Raw genomic sequence first — 23,450 nt, forward strand, 5'->3', positions numbered from 1 at the left:
CTACAACAAAAATCTTTATTGATGAGCAGACCAGAAGCAGACAATCTCACACCTGTATGATTAATTCCACGAGATGCTAGTGAATGTCACACTCCAAGCTCCACTAGGCTACTCGGCCGTAATTGGGATTGCAATGGGAAAAAAAAGAAACATTAAATAAAGTGTGTATGCTATTATATTTCCCCGAAACACAGTAAAGATACCCTAAGATAATAGGGTTTAGACCAATTGTACCAACAAAGAGTAGCTACAGCTCATAGTAGAGAATAAATGATAACAACAGCTGCCACTCTTCTGGAAAGGCTGTACACAACATTTTTGAGTGAGGCTGTATGAATTTGTGCCCATTCAGCCAAAAGAGCAGAAAGGTATGCCAAACGTGCTTGATGGTTCAGGTCATGTGGTCTGTGCAGGCCAATTACTTTTTTCCACACAAAACTCTGTAAAACATTTGTGAACGGACCTTGCATTGCATGGAGGCATTATTAAGCCAATTAACAATGGGGTCTTTTATAAGGGTTATTGGGGCTAGTGCCGTTGGTTTCAACAGGTAGAAATAGTATTCTACTATTCTACTATTCTGATTAAAACTTTGTGGCAACAATTTTGTAAAAGGCCCTTTATAATGACCCCTGCACTGTTTCGAGGTTCATACAGAAATGTACAGAAATGTGCTCTCGAGGCGTGGAAAAACGACTGGCCTGTAAAGGTCATTATACATCATCAAACGCAATTGTCATCAAATCAATTCAACACAATCTGCAAGCCAAGTTAACCAAAATCAGTGCCCAACCTCACTACTGCTCTTGTGGTTGAATGGAACCAAATCTCAAATTCAATATTTGAAATGTGAAATAAATGTCCACAAACTGTTATTGTCCATATAGTGAAAACTGTTTATATATCATATTTTTCACTGAACTCGTAGAGCTATACTGAAACGTTCCACACAGACTTATATCCCTGTAAGATCCAAACATAGTCTTCTGATAAATATAAAGAAGGACTAATTCCCAAAAATATGTTTTTGTAAGTTTTTAGGGAAACGTAATAATGCAACGTTGGGCCTAGTTGGGAGCAGAATTTCAGCATTTGCTCTCAAACCGTCAGAACACATACACAAAACAACTAATGGTTAATTTGGAGTGTGGATTGCTTACATAGCACTATAACAGTACATTTCATTCATAATAATCAACCAACAGTATATTTTGATTAATCAGAATTTATTTTTAAAAAACTGGATAAATATTATAAAAACAGAAGACGGAGATTGCACTTTCTGCAGAGCATATTAGAATATCCTTTTATGCAGTGTCTGCAGCGTCCTCTCGTTGTCTTCACCGGAAATGTGCGACCATGTCCCTGCGCACACCCATTGGTGGTTCACATGCCCTCTTGGCTGGGACCCCATTTGGTGGACCCCCGTTACCTGAAGATGGTCTCTTCCGAGCAGTCACAGGTTATCGATGTCAAAGGGCTCCCACTGGCTGAAGATGGCCTCCCTCTCCTTGCTGTGTTGACAGCTGTGTTTGTCAGGATGAGAGAGGAAGCTAGTTGCGCCTGAAACAGTCTCCTGTTCAACATATTTTTTTCTTGGGAATATTGAGAGCCTTGCAGTCCCGTTTGTAGAGGAGACAGGCGTTGATCACAGCAATGATAATAGTGTGCCAGAAGATGTAACTATCGGCGGCGCAATTTAATGAGGAACTTGTATTTGGCTCCAAATTAGTCCAGCAAATACACACTGCCCATGTATTTGTTGTATGCACTCACAATATGAGGTCTCTCAAATTCAATGTAAGATTTGGTGGCTTTGTTCCAGCGTTGAATCTTTTGCAAAGGATTAATGTCAGCAAAGGATGACACAAGTGTGACTGCCCTGTTGTCATTCCACTTGAAAGCGCATATGTTGTGGTTTGGTTGGCTTGTGTTGGTTTGCTCGATGTCCTTACCATCATCATCCGTTCAGAGGCCCAGTGGGCCTCTGATTCTCTTTTTCCACTTCCTCAATATTTTCAACCATCTGCTCATCACTCGAATCACTGGTGTCTGATTCCATGTCAACATCCCTTTCTCCATTTTGGATAGTATCAATGACATCATGCATACTGAAGTAAACTCTCCTGGATGGTGTCATTCTGAAATGGAAATAATAGTTAGAGTATGTTCAAGTATACCTAATTCCAATGCAAATGAATCTTATTCATGCAATACATTCCACTGAAGGCACACAATACTGTCTGGCTAGCCTAATGTGCTTTCTACTTAACGTTCTAAAGGGAAGATACAACCCCCCAGATCTCTTACACCCCATATTGCAGACCATTCACACCTGTCCCTGAACAATGCACCATACATGCAACCCCCACATTCCAAAACATTTACACTTGTCCCTTAACAACCATCCTCCAAAGCATTGCACAAACAGTATCTCCCTTGTGCAACAAGCAGATATTTGGGACATATTAGAGATATATTATATCTATATACACATTTAGTATCCAATGGCATAGCAAAGCAATACAATAAGACCCAGTGGCTATGAAAATGTGGTCTTTGAAAAAAAAATGGGGGAAAATTTGTTTTTTTGGACAAGTAAAGGTGACGTTGTAACATTACAACAATGGGTCTTACAGGGAAATACAGGGTTCCACATAACCAGAGAATGTCTAATATATCCTTAAACAGGCTCTGACATAACTTTGAATCCAAAGATCTCAAATCGCATCCTCTCCTCGCGTCATCAAAAAGCGCTCAAAACGTACATTGATTAAAATACCAGGCCATTCCGTTGGCGGAGCACCCTGCCTCTATTTGTGAAATGATTCTGAAAGGTAAATTCCTCAGACATTTCTCGCAGAAAACAACTGGAATTACATGGCGGATTTTTACATGGGCCTTGTGTTTTTGTCAGGTTTATTTTTCTAGCCACCGAAAATTTAAGGCAACGGGTGGGTACCGTGGACCAGCCCGGGCGTCTTAAACGAAAATCACCATAAATCATGCTTGGTCCTGCTGCAATGGAAGTAAACAGGGATGAGGCAGAACGCTGCATTGACATTGCAATCACTGCGTTAACTAATAACCAACCTGAAAAAGCCCAGCGATTTCTAGAGAAGGGACAGAGACTTTTTCCGACTGAAAAGGCTAACGGTGAGCAGTTAGACATGCATGTGATATTACGATTATGCTGTGAGGATAACCTACTGGGGCACGCGTCGTATGTCCCAGACCAGCATCCCAGATAGCTGGGTTAGGCCCGTTGTAACGTTATAGGTTATACGTTACTCACGATATTTACGTAGTTGTCAACAAGGTAGTTCACAGCCAGTTATGTTACAAATTGCACACACTCAATTATTATCAGCCACCAAAACCGGGCCCATACGTGACAGCCATTATGATTGCCTACTGCCTGGATATTTCTGACTCAGTCATACAGTTGGGCTAATGTAGGTTTGGACTAAAACTGCCTCGTTTTCTTTCATTTGTTCTACCGTGTTTCAGCATTGCTGGAGTTGATTGCAAAGAATGGATTTGCCCCAAGCGAAAGTAACCTCTCAGGAGCCAGTGAAAGCACAGGTACTCGTCACTCAAAGCTTGGGGAAGGTGGGAGGACACCTCAAGAAGAAAAGGCTTCACATACCCCTTCATATACCTCAGACCAAATGGATGCTGTCAAGAGGTGTGTATAATTCAGTACCAGCTTAATGGGCTGGTACTGAATTGCCCTGGGTTATCCTGAACTCATGCTCTTTCATGCCTCAGCCCCACCTTAACTTCACATATTCACTTAACCCTATCCCATTGTTTCTGCAGAATAAAACAATGTAATGACTTTTATGAAATTCTTGGAGTTAAAAAAGATGCCTCTGAAGATGATCTAAAGAAGTCATACAGAAAACTTGCATTAAAATTCCATCCAGACAAAAACCAAGCACCTGGTGCAACAGAGGCATTTAAAGGTAATAGCTACTCATGTTGTCCACTATTATACCCATTAACATCCCGCCTCCCAAACTAAATTGTTATTTTTCTCTACAGCCATTGGAAATGCATATGCTGTTCTGAGTCACTCTGACAAAAGGAGACAGTATGATCAGTGTGGAGAGGAAAGAAAAAATCTATCGAAACAAGGGCAAACCAATGGGAACTTTGAGGCAGATATTTCACCCGAGGATCTCTTTAATATGTTCTTTGGGGGTGGCTTCCCATCAAGTAAGTCTTACCTGTGAAGTCAAAATTTCACTTTTATTGAACATTTCCCGGATTTTTAATGGTACTACTTTGAAATTCTCAAGGTAATGCCAATGTATACAGCAACGGAAGAATGCGCTTTCAGAGACCAGAGAGAAGAGAGCGACAGAGAGATGTGAGTTTGCAGTTTTACGTATTCATTCATTCAAAGTATTCCTTGTTGGGCTCGCAAGTTTGGCAACAGGAACTTTGTATAAATGTTACATTGTGGGGGGAGACACTGAGTAACACTGAGATTTACTATTACATTATGTTGTTAAAGCAGACAAAAGGTTAAGTAAACATATGGAAGACGTATGTACCATTCTCATTGGCATTTATTGTGTAAAGTAACCAAGATTTTCCGCGAGTTACTTTACAGGTAGTTGCAATCCATGTCTTGCAGTTGTCTTGATAGTTTTTGTTGGGGTGTGGGTTAATGGGGTTTTGCAGGGAGGCTTTGCACTCTTCATCCAGGTTATGCCTATCCTCATCCTGGTCATTGTGTCAGCCCTCAGTCAGATAATGGTCTCCAGTCCCATCTACAGTCTCAGCTTTCGACCGTGAGTGAAATCCTTACCTTCAGACACATATCTAGGAGATGTGGAGCACTTGATTTAATGCAATTCAGCTGTTTCTTCTTTCACAAGATGTTTCACATTTCATGCATAATTGTTATAAAGATGGAGCATAACAGGTCAAATCAGCCAAGGAACATTGCTCACTGTTTTAACGTTGGTAGCGTATTTCTCTGGCACCAATGCTATACTGTAGTTTTATGCTATGTTTGTGCTATTGTGCTGTAATCAGTATTAAGCTTTACATTATTACATAATGTGATTATATGTTAGTGTATTATTTAGAAGCTTACCAGAGAATTGAACAGTTTGTACAAGTCAGTCTCTGTTACTGTCTTGTTACTGCCAAACTACTATTATCTCTAAGAGACACAATGTTGTATTCATGTGAACTCCAGTATAAAGTTTATCTTTCCTTGTCTACAGGTCAGTAGGTCACACACACAAGAGGTTGACTGAGACCCTCAGGGTGCCCTATTACGTGGGCGATCACTTTACCAGGGACAACAAGGGAATTCATTTGAAGAATGTGGAGAGGAATGTGGAAGATGAGTATATCTCCAACCTCCGAAACAACTGCTGGAAGGAGAAACAACAGAGTATGTTTACTTTGAGACCCCTCTCAATCTTCTACTGGTCTTATTTGATATTGCAAATATGTCATTATCATCATTTTGTATTATATTTATATGACATAATTTCAAAGAAACTCATAAGTCAAACAATGTGATAGACTCAAATGGAAATTCTTTAGATTCACACCATCAGTAAGTTTTGAATAGTTTAGTAATGCTGTTTTGACATGAGTAACACTTGATATGACACAAAAAATCTAAAATAGCAGTTTCCCTCTACAGCCATCTACGGTAAATGATGGATCTCTTTCAGAATTGTTCTGATGCCTACTAATACCACAATTTAATGCACATAAAAAATAACAGTGTTTCTTTCTTGTTGGTTTGTTTTTTTCAGAAGAGGGCTTGCTCTACAGAGCACGATATTTTGGAGACAACGAGGTGTACCTGAGAGCACAGAAGATGGGCACACCAAGTTGCTCAAGATTATCTGAGATCACGACTTCCTTACATGCTTAAAATATGTCATATTGTAGCATAGGTAAGCTCCCTAAACAGTTTTGCCACTGGTCTTGTCCTCATGTCTTGCATCCCAAAATGTAATGTGAACAGCAATGTTTCCACAAAAATGTTTTCCTTTTCATACAATAAACAATAGCTTCACTAGCTGTAAATAGAAATGCTTTACCACATTCACAACAATGCAGATGACATCAAAAATACTATAAACAGATCTCAATTCTTGAGATTGTAGAGAAGAGGATAAGACGCAGAGGAGAGAAAGGAAATTACACCCTGATACAGACCAAAGACTTTAAATAAGTCTTTATTTTAAGGAATTGGGCTTTATTTAGAAATTCACTGTTGTTAACTTTTGATTTTAACTGGAGTCGATGAAAAAAAGTTACAAATAATCTGGAAACACTATAAAACTGGTAATATGGAGTGTGAACATTATCATAAATTAGCAATTGATAAACTGAGAATGCTTTATATTTATTTATTGGATCATATCAGTGAAGATGCAGACTCATTAAAGCTGAGAACTGTTTGCTGATACGACTTATTGTGTACATTATATTTGTAACTATGCAGGGATTTACTGTACATAAACTCATGAGGCATATACCTCTTTTGGCTTGCACAGAGAATTTTTGATTTGTCTATTGAAAGTATGTGAACATGCAAGAGAAGAGTGTTTATTGTAGGGTTCTATTTAATGTTTGTTTTTATTATTCAAAATGAATACAGTTTCATTACAACACTAGTAAGTAAGTAGTTTTTGTCCAAAATGTATACCATGTTTTTACTCCTAAGTGGTCAAATAAACATCGTAAATGCTGTATTGTAGTCATCATTCTGTATACGTGATGAGCAAAGCGAACACAGTTGGCAGTTGCACATAGCTGGATATTGCAGTAGTCAATAATGTACATGGCTCTGTGCACGTTCGCAAATGATATTGGCTTGTAGGTCCCTCCCTGTACCACAAGAGGGTGCTATGCAAGTGTATATTACAAGTTCTGGAATAATGCCTTTGTTCTCATTTGCCATCCTTTTCCCTGAAGGGACCATGTCTGCTTGGATAAAACAAAATACAGAGGCATTTGAGCACAACTGGGTGCTTGTTTAGGGAAATGGGTGGAAAACTTCCCCATACACTAAAGTGCTCACTCATCACTGTGTTCTGTACAGTAGAGTGGGGGCTGGCCTCGTTGACTTGTCTGGTGTCTCTGTCATTGATGTTTGTGTAATTAAGTTATTTTTAATTAAGTTATTTTTTGACACTATCCTACCTTTTTCTGAATTTATTCACACAAAAATGTCAAAAAGACCTTAAATCTGACCTGAAGATGCCAGAGCATGTAGCACTGGGTGTCTTTAAAGATGTCAAACATTTTGGAGGAGGGCCTACTTGTCAGTGCTTTTAAAATGGTGAATCCTTTAATTGTGGCTATATTTACATTTAGCAGACTTATCCAGAGCGACCCACAGTAAGTACAGGCACATTCTCCCCAAGGCAAGTAGGGTGAAGTGTCTCGCCCAAGGACACAACTTCATTTTGCACTGCAAGGAATCAAACCAACAACCTTCTGATTAATAGCCCAACTCCCTAACTGCTCAGCCATCCACCTACCCACATTTATTGGCACTGCATCATATGGTTGCTGTGTTTTGCCCTGTTGTGCTATGCATTTTAAATGTGTTTAGGCTTGTTGATAGTCTTGGCCAGACACCCCTTTTCCGTGTTAAATAAATAAAAACTAGGTTGTCCATAAGCCAGTAAATCTTTCACAATCCACCCATAGTAATACCAAAGTGTAAACATACACAGAAAGGATGAAACATCGAATGTTAATAAAAAATCTTTTATTGTATGCAATCAACATGAACATACAAAAACAAGTGCATGGTGGATATTTGAATATCAAATAAATAATGATGCACAGATGAATATGCCAGTTTGAAATGGGAGAAAAGGAACATTTCACTTCTGAAGAGCACATAGAAGTACTTCGTAACCTAGGCCTAATTTTGTAAGAATTGTCCCCGTTCTATTGTGTGCAATGCCACTTGACAAAAATGGCAAAATGACGAACAAAAAACATCACAATGGTCTTACAAATTTACCATAAAGCTAGCTGCCACATCTAATTACAAAAGAAACTGAGGTAAACATATTGAACCCAGTGGTTCACAATTTGCCAAGCTGCAATAACACTCAAGAGTCTGGATTGAACCATTACTTGTGGTTGGACACCATTTCCCCAAAGTACCTTGAACTCCCATTCCATTTTAGTACAATTAGAGAACAAAACAAATACATGTTAACAACTTTGTCTTTACAGTCAAGAAGAAAACATTCAGTTCTGTTTGTAGATTTCAATACCAATGCTAATTTGGGAGCTTGCAATGGCATAATGAAAGTTTACTTGAGTAAGAATTATGTCCAGTGCTTGGAAACAAGTCTCTTTGGGTTCCTTAGCACTCTTCTATAAGCAAGTCTTCGGAACTATACAGTTTCTTTTTGATCACTCTAAAGCCAGTGCTTAATGTAATGGCTTGCCTCATTACTGGAATGGAGGCAGACTTGGTACCAAAAAGCCCTTGGATTTTAGGCCACAGTCCCCTAGAGTCAAGCCTCAGAACAAGTGTGAGCTGAAAAGTGGGGACAAGGTAGGGGTCCACTGAAATCTGCTCCACACTCTCGCACTCACTCCCCTGCTCCACACACAAGTCAATGAGCGCCCCCCTTAGGCCACAAGGCTCACTAGCTGCCAAGTGGAGGAGCTCTCGGCCGATGTGCTCTAGAAGCTTCTCTGGGATGAGCAGCTTGGAACACCTCAGGGTATGGTCCTTAGCTTCCCGCAGACTTCGGGCAATGAGATCAACAATGTCTTTCAGAAGGGTCTCCTCCATTGGGTCATAAAACAGGTCCCCGTCAGTTGCAGAGATGTCATAAGAAACGTCAGATCCTAGAAAGAAAGAACAGAATTAATGAGTACCCCATCTCCAATGGAATTATGACTGGGAAGCTATTCCAAAACAAAAAGCTATCAGAAGAACTACAAAGAATTATGCAGGATTGCAGAAGTTAAAGCTGGTATTCACCTGAGTCTGAGAGGTCGCTCCTGCTTCCACTGACTGAGCCGGAGTCAATGCTGCTGTTGGCTCCTGTATTGAATTCGGTCAATCTCTGTACTAGTTTCCCCCAGGAAAGACGTCTAGGAGAGCTGTCCAGAGGAGACGGGGGTGCGCTGGCACTGTCAGGGACGTTGGTGGTGGCGAAGTGAGTAGACATCATTTCCACCTCCAGTGTTTAATTCTTAGCTGTTAAGGACCATCAAGTTAGAGTCTGTGGAAATAAAGAAGTACATTCGTTAGAGTTTAACTAAACATGCTGCGTTTTGAATGTACGGAGACAGTTAAAACCGTTAAAACATTAAGCAATCAATATTAAAATGAATGGGGTTTTGGCTGCAGTCAGACTTTGCTGCCCAACCAGCTCCTTTGTTAAAGAGGGCATACAGTAAAACTGCATCAAGATGTCATCAGCTTGTTTGCCAGCTGGCAAGCGACACAGCCTACATATTATAATCTAAAATAAATCATAAGTAGGTTACTTACAGAAGTAAATTGAGAACTGTTTCCAGCTTGATGAGCTTTAAGAACAATAGTTGTGTTTCCCTGACTAACGTTTAATTCGGATCACTCCACTGTTCCTTCTCAGTGCTTCGCTTTCCAGCTCTTTGTGCTTCTCTGCTGCAACAACAAGTCTTTATGCAGACTGTGGAAGTACACGCCCACGTTTCTACTTTCTAACCAATCACAATCTAAGGTACGTCATCGATTCTGTGTTTGCCTGGTAACATGCCTGGAGAAAGAAGAGTGACAGAGCGAAAGAAAGAAAAATAAGGGGGTTTTGGGAACCCCACTGTGATTTTTGTCGAAAATCTACAAGCCCAGACATGTAAACATTCAATAATTCGTAATGTAAATATTTAGTTTTTTTTTCCGTGTGTAGACATGGAATATACAATTGTAAAACCTAACCTACTTCAGAGGTGCAGATACACATGACATCATACCTTTCACATTTGAAAAATATTTTCTAGTGTATCCTGCCCACACCGCAACAGAACAACCTAGACTAAGGAAGAATGGTTAAAGCACTATTCTAAAAATGTTGACTATATTACTGTTTGGTGTTCCCAAAATGTTGAGGAGAATTGCTGATAACAGCAATTCGTCAATAGTAGCCTATTGACGAAAGCATGCCACTATCTTTTAGATTAAGATTATTTCTTGAATGTAAAGCTAGCTTGGAGTAGGGATTTACTGTCATAGTGATATCATTTGTAAGTGCAAGACAGTTATTCACTGACAGCCAGAAAGATGGTCAACATTTATCAGATGTGCAACATTGATGTGCAAAATATGATTTTGCATGATACGCAGCCAAACGGGCTTGTTAGACATCCACAAGCCAATGTAATGCTGACAATGAATCATGTAGGTTAGAAATAAAGAGCAAATATCAAAACTAATGCACACTTAGTTTATGTTGAGTATCCTGACCTAATTAAAACAACAACAAAATGTCTCTTTTTGCATATTCATGTGGCCTATCATTTTAATTAAGCTGGCACAGAATGTGGGCAAGAAATTAATGTCTAAGTTAAAACAGCTACATCTTTCTCAGGTAAACATTGTCTTGGAGAAGAAACTCTTGACGTCCTTAGTAAAAGAAAAAAAGTTTTGGATGGCAGCCAGAAAAATGCGTAACGAGAACATGTGAGATCTGGAGAGGGACGGACTGTACTGCAAAGGAGGAACTCAAAGAAAACAACAGAAAACAAGTCTGGGTAAAGAGCCTGTTGTAATGTTCCTAGAAGATATTTGCATCCTATTTGCATTGTCTGCTTCATTGTAGGGCATTAGGCTATATTAAATAAATGAAATTAAGTGAATTGTCTTTGAAAGGTGATGTGAACTATTTGTTATATCTTGGAATACTGTATGGAAATACAAATTGTTAATAATTATAAGAACTCATAAAAGGACAAATTAAGGAACTGACTGCTGAATCATGTCCAACTATGCTAAATAACATCAGCTCAAAAACAACCTCGAAAGTATAAACATAACACCTTTAGGACCCAGAGGTTTGCATTGGCAGTAGAATACGCCCCTTTATGGAACACAAAAAACCACAAGACAATCAGTTGTGGCCCAGAACAGTACATTCTGTACATGTATCCAAATACAGTACACCCATAAACTCCACCTCTTATTCACACAAAAACCCTCATTCACTGCTGTGGTCCTGAGTAGAGTTCATGAAAGACGATGTACATACCTCACCAAAACTATTAGCAAACCCACATTTTACATGAACACAAGCTAAACTGTAACATGAAGTTTGAGGACAAACACAGTAACAGTTTAAGGTTTTAGACAGAGATGGTAAAGCCCCAATGTTCCAATACTAGTAAACAGAGGCAGCAAGAGCAGTTCCATACGTGTCATGCAGGCCACATGGACACCAACTGACCCAGAAATGTGTGTTTGATTTTGTTTACAGACACTCTTTGTTCTTGCCTGTCCTCTAGTGACTGCCTGACGCAGTTAAGAAAACAGCTGTGAGGACATTCTGGAGGGATAGACCAAGCGACGAGCTGCAATTCTATGAAGAGGCTTCCTCAGAATTATGAGTATCAAGGATGCCATGTGGATCAACAATACGCCCTTGCTGTGGATGTCTGTAGTCACCCTAGGTACTAACAACAGGCTGCACAGCATTGTCAAAAAGAATAGTATTGCCAAGGCTTAGTGGTATTGTTTGGAAATGTGTGACAATAATCGATCTTTTCACAAAAAAAAGCAGTCCATTCAAGTAATATAATCAATATTTTATTTCAAGGTTTAATCAATGATAATCCAATATTCAATCAACATATCAATAATTAGTATGAAGTGTCATCATGATTTAATAAAAACATTTTTTGACTCAAGTAAGATATATTATAGTTATTATATACTGTAGTTATATATGATGTTCTATAATTCTATAGTCAGATTTATTATGGTAGTAAAGAGTTTGCAATTATGTTTCACCTTTACATAATCACTGATAATATAGAAATGTATAGCCTGGTCCTGATGAAAAATACAGTGAAATAATTGACAAAATAAAATGTTTAGGTTGTGCAAGTTAAAATCAAGACTACAAGACTAGTTTTCTGAACAGTTCTCAGAAGTGAACACGTTTATATTTCATGATGGGGTGAATCCCAAAAGTTGTTCAATTGGTTTGTATCGCCATTCGTCAGCTTCCAGCTCCTCAACCAAACTTGCCAGCTTCTCCATTCGAGACACCTGTTGATCTAAAGACACAAAAAGTTTACTACAGATACAAATATATAAAGCTAACTCAAAGGTGTCCCTAAAACAAAACTCACTGACTTACCATGTTTCACCTGCTTCAGTGTGGATGCAACCTGATAGCTGAACACAGACTCACACAAAAATCTGTCTGAGCCATCTGAAAAACAAAGATGCAAACTTATCAAACATTTAGGTTATTGTTAATACTATGTGCACAGTGCCCGTGATGCAGTAGGTGATTTAGATGTCAGTGAAACACACAAATACAGATTCCTTGAAATATAGAAGGGCACAGTGCCCGTGATAATGTCGGTGATACACACAGATTTTTGGAATTATAGATAGATACTGCGATGAAGCTGGTGATGACCGTTTTCTCAGTGGTTTTGGTACCTACATTTTTCAGATCACAATTTAAATTCTCTGTCATCGCTGAAGTACTTCAACCTCCACATCTATTCTAGTCAAATTGCCGATGTTGTGGTTGCCTACAATAATGCAAAAGATTATGTAGCCTTCATTTGTCTGATGTTTCCTACGTTATACATTTCTTGTTATGTTGATCAAAATGTACATATTGGTTCTCTGTAAAATTGTCTTACCTCCACAAACATGTAAACATTTAGTTCATAACAGAAGTTATTACATGCACAACGGTTGAGCCAGTTGTCATATTTTTAGGCCTAATTCACCATACAGCGCTTATACTTTTGCAATGTGCAGGCAGTTTTTACATAAGTAAACATGGTACTGCACTCCGTTGGATTATAAAAAGGACACCTGCAAAATATACACTTTGCAGAGTGCCCGGTTCTCAAGATATTCGCTGCAGACAGAGGACCAATCACAGTGAAGGGGCTGGGACTGCAGGCAAATTATTTTACATCAAAATGCTAATCCAAACAACGGCACTCCGTTGGATTATAAAGAGACACATGCACATGCAGAGACACATGCAGAATAAGAATTTTGCCCGGTTTTTGAGCTGATCGTGGAAACTAAACCCATTCTAATTTGTACACACACAGATTCCTGGCATTATTAGGAGAGCTCTACGGCAAAATCATAGACAAAGCAATTAAATTAAGGCTAAAGGATATAAAACATTATCTAACTTTCTACATTATGCAAGCATGACCCTTTCAAAGATTTAGTGGCAGAATTTTAAAACAAAAAAATCTCCAAAACACAGAAAGAGGAATAGAGCCCCTCAAGCGTCTCTGCTGTCCCACTTATCTGAGTTCCCTTTGTCTTTGACCATGAACCACCCACTGCTCTCCTGCATGACCCAAACTAGGCACATTAATTAGAGCAACAGGGATATGATGCAAGGGTGAGTAACCAGATGGGCTCTCACTTCCCACTAAGAAACCCTCTTGTTGTGTGGTAATGACGGAGAGGCGGGTGGCTGGTGACAGTGCACGTCTTCCTTCTGGCACACCAGCAACCTCAAAAGTGGGTGCTAACTGAGCTGAAATTATTTTTAGGCAACAGTTTCCTTAAAAAAAACGACGAAAAAAAACATAACAAAAAAAACATTTATTGATGCAATCAAGATTCACCACAGGTACATCAAGTCCTGCAGTATAGGTAATACATTCTTTATTTTTTTTCTAACCCAAAAGGGCATCCACAAGCCAATACTCATTGTCTTTATCACTGGCGGCAATACATATTCTGGTACTGATAGCATAGCTAGTTTTATTTATTTTTAAGTAATGCAGACTTACCATAGGTTACTGTCAACTTTATATTCAAACGAAATGCCACGAAATTCACACTGCCTTAAATTCAACATCAGTATGGAAATGTGGCCTGTGTTTTATATGGTCAACCTACAAAACCATTTTTAAAATAGATATAACGTTATCAAACAAGACTTGGTAATAATGTAATAAATAAAAGCTTGAGAAGTGTGCCTAAAATACATTTTATTGAATATTTGCCTTTGAAACAAGACGTTTCCATCAGATATAAGTGGGGGTGAAACAGTCACTGAGGACCTATTGTCCCACAATAGCAGTCTGGCTTGATGACACGATAATAAAAGAGTAATGGGTGTGTTTAACAAAAGCTTCTGAAGGCAAGACTAATATTATTTAAATTAAATTAGTGGTGGGCCGTTATTGGCATTAACGTGCGGCGTTAATGTGAGACTTATCAAGCGATAAAAAAATATCGCCGTTAATCTATTCTCAGAGTTGGGTTGGGAGCTGGGTCTATACTACGTAAGCTATGATGACTTTCACCTTGATATTTTAGAGCGGATGTACACTTAAGCCAATTGCACTGTAGGGGGCAAGAACGAGTCTTCGAACCTGTGTGTATGCCTTGTGTACTATGAAATTATCACATCAAACGTGACGTGCTAACATGGATGCAGCTATGAAGCCGACTGGTTTGCTTCAGGGAAAATGTATTTTTAAGAAGCTTCCCAATGGAAACCTCGACAAGAGTATGTTGTTTTCACCGACGTCACATTCTGGGCAGTAACCCGGATCCGGGGCCATTGTGGAGGCACTCGGTATAAATAACTGAACGGAGTACAATGGAGTATTATGCACTATGGATACTTTAGGTGAATGTAGCCATGTCCAAACAACCGAAAAGCTCATCAAAACACGGCCAAGATGCAAAGGCATATAGGGAAGGACTTGGACCACAAGAAAATGCGCGATATTTCGAGAAATGACGATGTATTGGTGGTGTAGATCCCTACAGTTAGCTCCCTCTTGGATCTGTGACGACACGGCGATTCTTCCTTCAGTTGCATATCCCATGTACCATGTCAGCTTTACATGTATAAAAGGAAAGCTCAAAGAAGGTGAAAGGCTTGGTGACCGGCGTGGAGAAATGCCCGTTTCGTGTGAACAGCATCGCGCCATTCGTAATATATTGTGGCGCTCCAGGGCGCTTCGCAACCAGTGTCCCAGGCGTTAGCTAGATTGAATCTATGGCTCTGGATTGATTGCAATGTCTGAACGTCAATTTTGACGTCTACTGGCCTCCTCTCATTTTCACCTTCTCTGAGCTTTCCTTTTATACATGTAAAGCTGACATGGTACATAAACATGGCATAGGCTACAGGCTATTTAGGCAACTTGTTGCTCCAACAACAACCGTCGCAACATCATCCCATTCCCAACATAACGTGGCAGCGTTTGGCTTTTGTTGCCGTAGTGATTGTAAAATACGTGCTGTGGGGCATATAACTTAATGTAGGACTAAGCTACTTTTCATCTTCGATGTTCAACTGTGTGTCGTCAATCTTCACAAATGTATCTTCTGGTTGATTGGGGGCTATGACAGATCGTCTATCTCGCTCTTACAGACAGGACAAATATGTTGGTTTGACAATCAACAATCAGAATTTTTTATTTTAAAATGTTTGAAAATTGATCGGATATCGTTTTTATCTGGGTAACCACATGGTTGGCCGGTCAGCGTAGTTAAGTTGGGTTTTAAGTGATAGCCCACAACTAACGTAGTAAAATCTTTGTAACATGTTTGTTTATCCAAATATCATTAAATCTTTGTTTTCAACGAGGTTGGCTCGCCTGTCCATGTAGGCTATGTTGTCCATGACAGCAAGGATGGATGTAAGGCTACATAATCGAATACAAAGCGTTGAAAACGATTAGCCAACTGTGTGTCAAATACCGCCTACCTATTTTGATTGACACATCTCATTAACATATTGAGAAGAAGAAATACAGGAATGAATCAATGAATGAATGAATAAATCAATGAATAAATAAATGAATAAATGAATAAATCAATCAATATATCAATCAATAAATAAATGAATACACAAATAAATACATAAATACATGTGAATTATAAGCTAATATTGATTGACAATTGTGCATTAATTAGTACTTGTATTCATTCATTTATGTCTAAATGCATGGATATGGACATTTATTTATTCATTCATTCATTTGTAAATATGGCAGGTTTGGTCCTCTATAAGAGCGGGGCGTCGGCTTCCCATTCATTTTCAATGAAACCAGGCGTTGACGCCCACGTAGGGCATTGTGGGAAGGCGAGTGGGGCGGCGACGCTCGCGTAGGGCATTGTGGGAAGGCGAGCGGGGCGGCGAAAGTTGGATTTTCTCAACTTTATGTAAATGAGGAGCGTGAAAACGCCAGCGATGGCCAATCAGGTTGGTTTCTTGTTTCTTGTAACGTAGCAACTGTTGCTCATGGTAAACACAGAGAATGTCTAATATAGAGAGAACTGCCACTCTTGGAAAACTTCCGGGTTCTGAACTGGTTGAAGTTCCATGTGAGGGCGCTAACGAGCCAGTGCAGAATGAATGGAGGTCTATGGAGCTATACCCCTCAAAATCCACTTTTCTCAGGATAACATTTTTTGTCTGGTCATTTGAATTCTGAATTCGAAAGGGGAGGCAAAAAAAATACACACTGCTGGCTGTTTGATTTTTTAAAAGTCGTCTTTCTGTTCTAAAAGGTTTTGAAAATGTAATTGACATCATACACATCGTACGACCAGAGCTACTGCTTTACGGCAAGCTCTGGTCACTTACTTTTTTCTCTCAAGGCATCGACAACACAGCTGACAGGTTAGGCTCTTCCTGTCAATACACATGCTAGAAAGAGTTTTGGCTTGCTAATGTTGTTGCTAATGTTGCTAATGCTCTGACATTCTGTTTCCGCTTCGGATGCCATCAAGCAAGAGCTCTGGTCGTATCAGTCCTTCACTAACCAATCAGCATTCATTAGTAGAATGCTAGCGTGTTATAGGCAACAACGACTCACCCTGTACGAAATCAAAAGGACATAAGTACTCGTTCATTCAACTTTCGACCTACAATCCATGTTGAACATGCAAAAACTACATTCAAATCAGAGATTTCTCAACGACAATCAGGCAAAAGAGACAAATTTAGCCGGCTCTGGTACATTTCTAGGTTTGACAATTTCAAGATGGAAGAGCAACTCATCGTATGTGTGTCTTCATACCCAGGATTGTATGATACGTATATGTTCGATTACAGAGACATAAACAAAAAAAATGATGCCTGGCGCAGGGTTGCTGAGGTTGTCGGCGTCCCTGGTGTGTTGTATTTTGTACTTTAATTCATTTTCTTCACATTACGTATTTTTCTTCCGTGCTAGCTGCGTAGTCTAGCTAGCTCACCCGGCACACGATTGACATTTGACGCTGAAATGCTGGCTTGCAGCCACTCGCTATCCATACAGTGAATGTGTAGAGGCAAGTCATAATCTAGCGATTGATTTGCAGAGATTTCGAGTAATATAATAAAAGGTTACACATGTGAACGTTTATGTCTGATGCATCTTTTTTTCCAGCTGGAACAGACCCGTTACATAGAGTGCGGGTGGCATTTAATCTTTCACTCGGCCAAAAAAAAGTGTGGAAAAAGATAACCTATTGAGTGCTGTAGATAACATCATGTCAGATCTAGAATGTCTATCGGATTTTTGCTTAATGTGTGTTAAAGTTGTATTTTGTCTGCACATTTGCCATGACTAACCCTAACTACAACAGTGATTTAAGAGAACTACAGCTCTGAATGAATCTGTCTGACACGCCCTGTGGGAAGGCCGGCGGTGCTGAGCGGTAAAAAAGTCTGCAGTGTGAACGCACCGTAAGGCTATAGTTCTTGCAAATTTAAAGGTGACATGACATGAAAACTTCATTTTATGAGGTTATTTAACATCAATATGAGTTCCCCTAGCCTGCCTTCGGTCCCCCAGTGGCTAGAATGTTCGATAACTGTAAACCAAGCCCTGTGTTCTTCTCCGCCTTTGACAAAATGAAGGCTCAATTACGCTGTTTGAAAATCTCCCCCTAGTGACGTAGATAGGGGGAAGGTTACCTCCCCTCTCTCTGCTTTGGCCGACCAGATCATCTAGCCCGCCCATGAGAAACTGAGCTACCACAGTGCAAGGGCGAGTGCGATATCGGTTTTTCCTGGAGAGATATCATGGCTAGCAAACAAACGAAGCATAACAGTTGCTCAGTGCTTGGATATACAAATGCAAGCACACATCTTTTTTTTTTTGTTCCTTCATCCGAGCCTTTGCACAACCCATATCTTAATTGTATTTTCGCTGGAAATGCGCCGACACAACTTCCCAAAGTGTTGTATGTCTGCGCCAAACATTTCCTCAACTTGAGCCAACTCAAAGCTGGCCTCGCTGAAATTAAATTCTGGATCATTACTAAATCTCCTTGGTCAAGCTACAAACCTTGGACAAGTAAGTTAACTAACGCTATATAATTTTGTTGCTTTACTGTATATGGTTACCTATCTTGCTACCCTTAGAATGTGGCTGTAACATTAGCTCTGCAGCTAACAGCTGAGTTACTGTTGCTAACGTAAAGATAAATGGCATCAAGTGTGTGTGTGAATACAAACGCTGTAACGCCAGTGTTGTACACTTCTTTGATTTTTGGATAACCGTTCTGCTGTTGGTGTTATGGCTCGCGATATCCGCCTTTCTCTACATTGAAATGACTGAGTGTGCACCTCTGCAAACCAGGGTGATCAGATGAGAATGGCTAAATTCGGGGCATTTTACAGCAACGGGGGCAACGAGCCATTGCAATACATCCTGTAAACATTAGCGCATGTTGCCGCCCCTCTCCTCCTCATTAGCATTTAAAGCTACAGACACAGAAACAGCGCGTTCTCAGGAAAGCTGATTGTGGGACTACTTGTAGTGGCTATAATTCTGCAAAATGGCTGAATTTCGGGAAAGAGACTTCAGATACAGTATAAGGGGACAACTAAGGCCTATATAAAAGCATCCAAAAACAGCATGTCATGTCACCTTTAAATCAAGTTAACTGGTGATTTTCGTTGTTTGTATTCTTCCCCTGCTAGCTAAATTGCACGTCTGTTGATTTGATAGTGATTGCTGCCCTTGCTCAGGTTTGTATTCTAGGTGCATTACAGTGATGTGCGGTCAGGGGAGGTAAGGGAGACAGTGCCTCCCCTGTGTCATCATGAAATTTAAAAAACGAATAATATAAAGTAATAATATTTGTCCACTGATCTGTGATAGAAATGTAATTATTGGAAGATTCCAATGAAAGAAGTGGAAGGAGGCAGTGACTAGCTGTGCCTCCTCTGGGATTGCGCAATCTCACACAAACTGGACTGAGCTGCTAATTTTTTTTTCTCAATTTGAGCATGTGCAATTTCTGATCTCTCTGTATGTCAACAATGTAATGTTTGTACACATTTGTATTATATGTCCACACATTTCATAGTCTTGGTCATGTATTTTACGTATTTGTATAACATTAGTCTTGCTGATCGTACATAAAGCCGCAGTAAAAAAGCAGGAGGGGAGGCAGTAGCTCTGCCTCATTGAAGGGGGGTGGGGGCACACGGGCTTGTTATGCTATTGTTCTTCTTCTTGTATTACAGACAAATGCCATTGTATGGTTGTTGCTAGCTAAAAAAGTCACATTATCGAAAAATACACCTTATCGTTTATTTGTATTTTTTGGCCCTGACTGATTATAAGGTTATGTATGTATGTATGTATGTATGTATGTATGTATGTATGTATGTATGTATGTATGTATGTATGTATGTATGTATGTATGTATGTATGTATGTATGTATGTATGTATGTATGTATGTATGTATGTATGTATGTATGTATGTATGTATGTATGTATGTATGTATGTATGTATGTATGTATGTATGTATATTAGTGCTGTCAGTTTAACGCGTTATTAACGGCGTTAACGCAAACCCAAATTTACGGCGTCAATTATTTTATCGCGCGATTAACGCTCTTTTTGGCCTAGCAAACTTTGTAGTTTTTTTCACATGCTGTTGCAACAACTACCGACGTTAGAAAAACTACAACACCACACCGGATCTAGCTAGACCGGAAACAAAACAACAGGCACGCCAAACACTCGTTTGGCTTGCGAGCTGGCTAAAGAGTAGTAGCAGAGCCCGTTTACGGATATTAGACATTCTCTGGTAGTAGGCTAACGTTACGTTTTGAGTGGATGACGAGAGCGAGATGCAGAAATGGATGCCAATAAGATTCTGAATGGAAAGTTTGCTTTTAAAAAGTTGCCAAATGGTTCTATTGACAAGACCAGTGATCTGTGTGTTTTGTCGTTGTAAACTGAGCTATCATCAAAGCACGTCCAGTCTGAAATACCACTTGATGGCCAAGCACAAAGCTGATGCGAATTCTCTGCCCCCTCGTCAAAGCCAGGCGATTGCAATGTTGTTTTCAATAAAAAAAATATTTGCACAAAGCAATCCGAACCACTTTTCTATGTTGATAAGAGCATTCAAATTTGAAAAAAGATTAGGACAAAAAGAAATCAGGGACATTTAGAATAGATACAAATGTGCGATTAATTGTGATTAATCGCGAGTTAACTATGATATTAATGCGATTAAATATTTTAATCGTTTGACAGCACTAATGTGTATATATATATATATATATATATATATATATATATATATATATATATATATAAAATCAAAACTGGAAGTGATAAATCATGGAAGATCGATGCCCGGAGCTAAAAGATTTGCTTCAAACAACGGGAAAGAAGATAACAAATTATATAAAACCAGATAAGAAAAAAATATGTTATTTTAAAGAAAACAACATTTGTCTTTTTGTTATGGACTGTATATACTTTCATTTCTAATGAATGAGTATGAATTGTGGAATTGTGATGGCAAATTCAGAACATGGAGGATGCGGAGCAAATGCACTCTCTCTGAGCCCCTATAAATGTAATGCCAGAATATGGCCAAATGTGTGTGTAAAGAATGATGATATGGGATATGAAACATAACAATTAGTCAATGTGCAAGCAGCCAGTTTAATGGTGAATTGATGCTGCTCTGTTGAATTTATATATTTTTAAATATGACTTTGAAAGAGTCAGTGCCTCCCCAGCCACAAACCTCACCGCACGTCACTGGTGTATTATTATGCTGAAGTAGTTTTAATAAAAACTTTTTTAAATAAAAAGTGGGTTTATTGTTATTATTTGCTTCAAAATTCTTAGCCAATCAAGATCACATGAAGCAGGCAGTGTACATGCTTCAGAGTGGCCTACCTTAATCGATAGGCTAGGCTACTAGGCTACATTTACAATAAGTTATGTCAATTATTAATTGGCAGCATTTGTGCCATTTAGAACATACTTTATGAGTCATGACTGTAAGGTGTCTTTAAGTAGCCTTACTTTATTGCTTTAGGGGAAATTAGACAAAAATATGAGGGAGTTGCAAAACACCTGGGAATAAATACATTGATTATAAAAAAGAAGAAAAAATGAATATATACATTTTTTTGGGGGGGGGAGCACCGAAGACCCATTTTGACCCAGGAAAAACCCTGCAAACAGACTCTGGTAGAGGTCTCCGAGGGGCTCGGAGAGGGCATTTCACGTCGGAGAGGGCGTTCCCTGTGTCCGTGTCCGTGAAAACAGAGTAGTATAAATCGGCCTTAAGACTATAGTAGGAACTAGACTTATCCTCTGCAAACTTGTCTGCACTGAAGTCCTGCAAAGCAATGGCCTTGCCCTCATGTAATACAGAAGACAACAGTGAACCAACAATGGTACACAAGGAAGTTAATGTTACCCTTTAATAACTGAAACAGGAGTGCCTATTGAGTGAAATTTGGTAGATAACAGGTGCTGTTAGTTTATTAACTGCTACTCTTCGGTATTGTTTATTCATTCCTTTCGTGTCCCAGTTTGTAAACTCATCAACTTCAAACATATTTTAAGCCATGATGTAGGCCTACCCATTGTTGCACTGGCTCTCGTTAGGCTCTGCAAAACAGACACAATGTAATGGATTGATGCGTGGTTGGGATATTGGCAGGCAAAGGTGGCAGAGAGATGAATGCTCTCAAAACTGATGTCCTTCATGGGCAAAGTCCATTATTAGCTGACTTATCATACCACAGTGATCAATTGAACACTTGGCAGTCCTTCCTCTAACTAGCTGCAATATTCACTGTATCCCCTGAATGGCAAGAACCAACAAAAAAGTGGTTAACAACCAAACAAGCAGAGCCAGCTAGGAGGTTGCTAAGGCTAGACAGTTCCACTACAACATACCTGACTCACACCTGTGTTTTACACCCCCTTTGCATCATAGGGGATGTCATAAGTAAATCATTAATAAATATAATATAGTCACCAACTCACTATTCTCTATTAACCTCTGAAGATGTGTGTGAGAATGGTGCACATTATTATATTATATGCTTTATGTAGGTCTAGGATTGTGTGGAGGTGCTCTGTGGTTGTTTGGTGTTGGTGTTGTTTTTTGGTATCTAAGTTGCCTGTTTGTCAGACGATTACTTTATGGAATATGATGAATTTGCAAAAAGACTAATACATACAGTATGTATCTCTGTAAAAGAGATTTACAGTAGTCTAATCCCAGTTGAATTCTCATAGACACCCTAAAGTGCTAAAACAATAAGTAGCCTATTACACGACAACAACGTCTATCTGAAGCCGGTCTAGAGAGCACAGAATCCATGGCATATTAACAGTTAAGTTGAAGTTACCTTCCATCATTTCACCAGCACCTTTGGGATAGGTATAGAGGACTTTTCGTGGGGGGATGAGTTCTGAAGCACTGAACCCAGAGCCAGTCACGGAGCTCCCGCTAACACCACCCGCAGAGGAGGATGAGGAAGACGCTGCCATCCTGATCCAAAATGAGAACAGTTTCACTTTAACTGTCAGTGTAGTGTATGCTCTTTGTGATCTCTTGTATGCAAATTAGTGCTACACGTTGTACTAGCATAATGCTAGTAACATTAGCAATCCCTTAAACGTCCAAACGCTTTATGACAATCTAGCTAAATATAAAATTCCTACCTCCCAAGTAATAATGTTACACAAAGCAAACCGTAATAGTCTATTCACTGAATACACATATGTAAGTTGGTTAGTCCATGTAAAAATTGAAAAATCGTTAGCTAGATAGCTTGTTACCGTCAGTGCTTTATCTGCTTCTGTGTTTATGAACGTCGGAGAGGAAATTTGATTGTTAAATACAAAGGATTCTTCATGTCAGTTTACAGCCCGCCACGTAGCTCTATCCATGCACTATATATCTCTGTGACGACGTTACGACTTCCTTACGCAGAC

The 23,450-nt window shown here is 39.3% G+C and overlaps 3 protein-coding genes and 1 long non-coding RNA gene across 6 annotated transcripts; 2 read left to right on the plus strand and 2 right to left on the minus strand.

Moving 5' to 3' along the window:
* The first annotated feature begins 2,981 nt into the window (after window positions 1–2,981).
* Window positions 2,982–6,735, plus strand: dnajb12b (DnaJ heat shock protein family (Hsp40) member B12b). Its single transcript, XM_084670101.1, has 8 exons — window positions 2,982–3,156; window positions 3,511–3,688; window positions 3,823–3,968; window positions 4,048–4,221; window positions 4,305–4,375; window positions 4,693–4,802; window positions 5,244–5,416; window positions 5,790–6,735. The coding sequence occupies exons 1-8, from the start codon at window positions 3,006–3,008 to the stop codon at window positions 5,909–5,911; spliced, it is 1,125 nt and encodes a 374-aa protein (XP_084526227.1). The 5' UTR covers window positions 2,982–3,005; the 3' UTR covers window positions 5,912–6,735.
* Window positions 6,736–7,745: 1,010 nt separating this feature from the next.
* On the minus strand, window positions 7,746–9,651 carry ddit4 (DNA-damage-inducible transcript 4). Its single transcript, XM_084669557.1, has 3 exons — window positions 9,521–9,651; window positions 9,005–9,248; window positions 7,746–8,868 (listed from the first exon to the last, which is right to left on the minus strand). The coding sequence occupies exons 2-3, from the start codon at window positions 9,195–9,197 to the stop codon at window positions 8,375–8,377; spliced, it is 687 nt and encodes a 228-aa protein (XP_084525683.1). The 5' UTR covers window positions 9,198–9,248; window positions 9,521–9,651; the 3' UTR covers window positions 7,746–8,374.
* LOC146260357 (uncharacterized) lies at window positions 9,647–12,144 on the plus strand. Of its 3 annotated transcripts, none has more exons than XR_014729475.1 (3): window positions 9,647–9,731; window positions 10,596–10,758; window positions 11,478–12,144. It is a non-coding gene; the product is annotated as an uncharacterized LOC146260357 (long non-coding RNA). The 3 variants fall into 3 exon arrangements; XR_014729476.1 differs by lacking the exon at window positions 9,647–9,731 and adding an exon at window positions 9,776–9,863; XR_014729477.1 differs by lacking the exon at window positions 9,647–9,731 and adding an exon at window positions 10,391–10,405.
* Window positions 11,785–23,421, minus strand: anapc16 (anaphase promoting complex subunit 16). The gene is made up of 4 exons (XM_084669558.1): window positions 23,295–23,421; window positions 22,862–23,004; window positions 12,363–12,437; window positions 11,785–12,279 (listed from the first exon to the last, which is right to left on the minus strand). Exons 2-4 carry the CDS (start codon window positions 23,001–23,003, stop codon window positions 12,170–12,172), a joined length of 327 nt encoding a protein of 108 aa, XP_084525684.1. The 5' UTR covers window position 23,004; window positions 23,295–23,421; the 3' UTR covers window positions 11,785–12,169.
* Window positions 23,422–23,450: the final 29 nt, after the last annotated feature.

The sequence above is a fragment of the Hypomesus nipponensis genome, chromosome 13, assembly GCF_054491055.1.
Source record: "Hypomesus nipponensis isolate SF chromosome 13, ASM5449105v1, whole genome shotgun sequence".
Taxonomy (NCBI): domain Eukaryota; kingdom Metazoa; phylum Chordata; class Actinopteri; order Osmeriformes; family Osmeridae; genus Hypomesus; species Hypomesus nipponensis.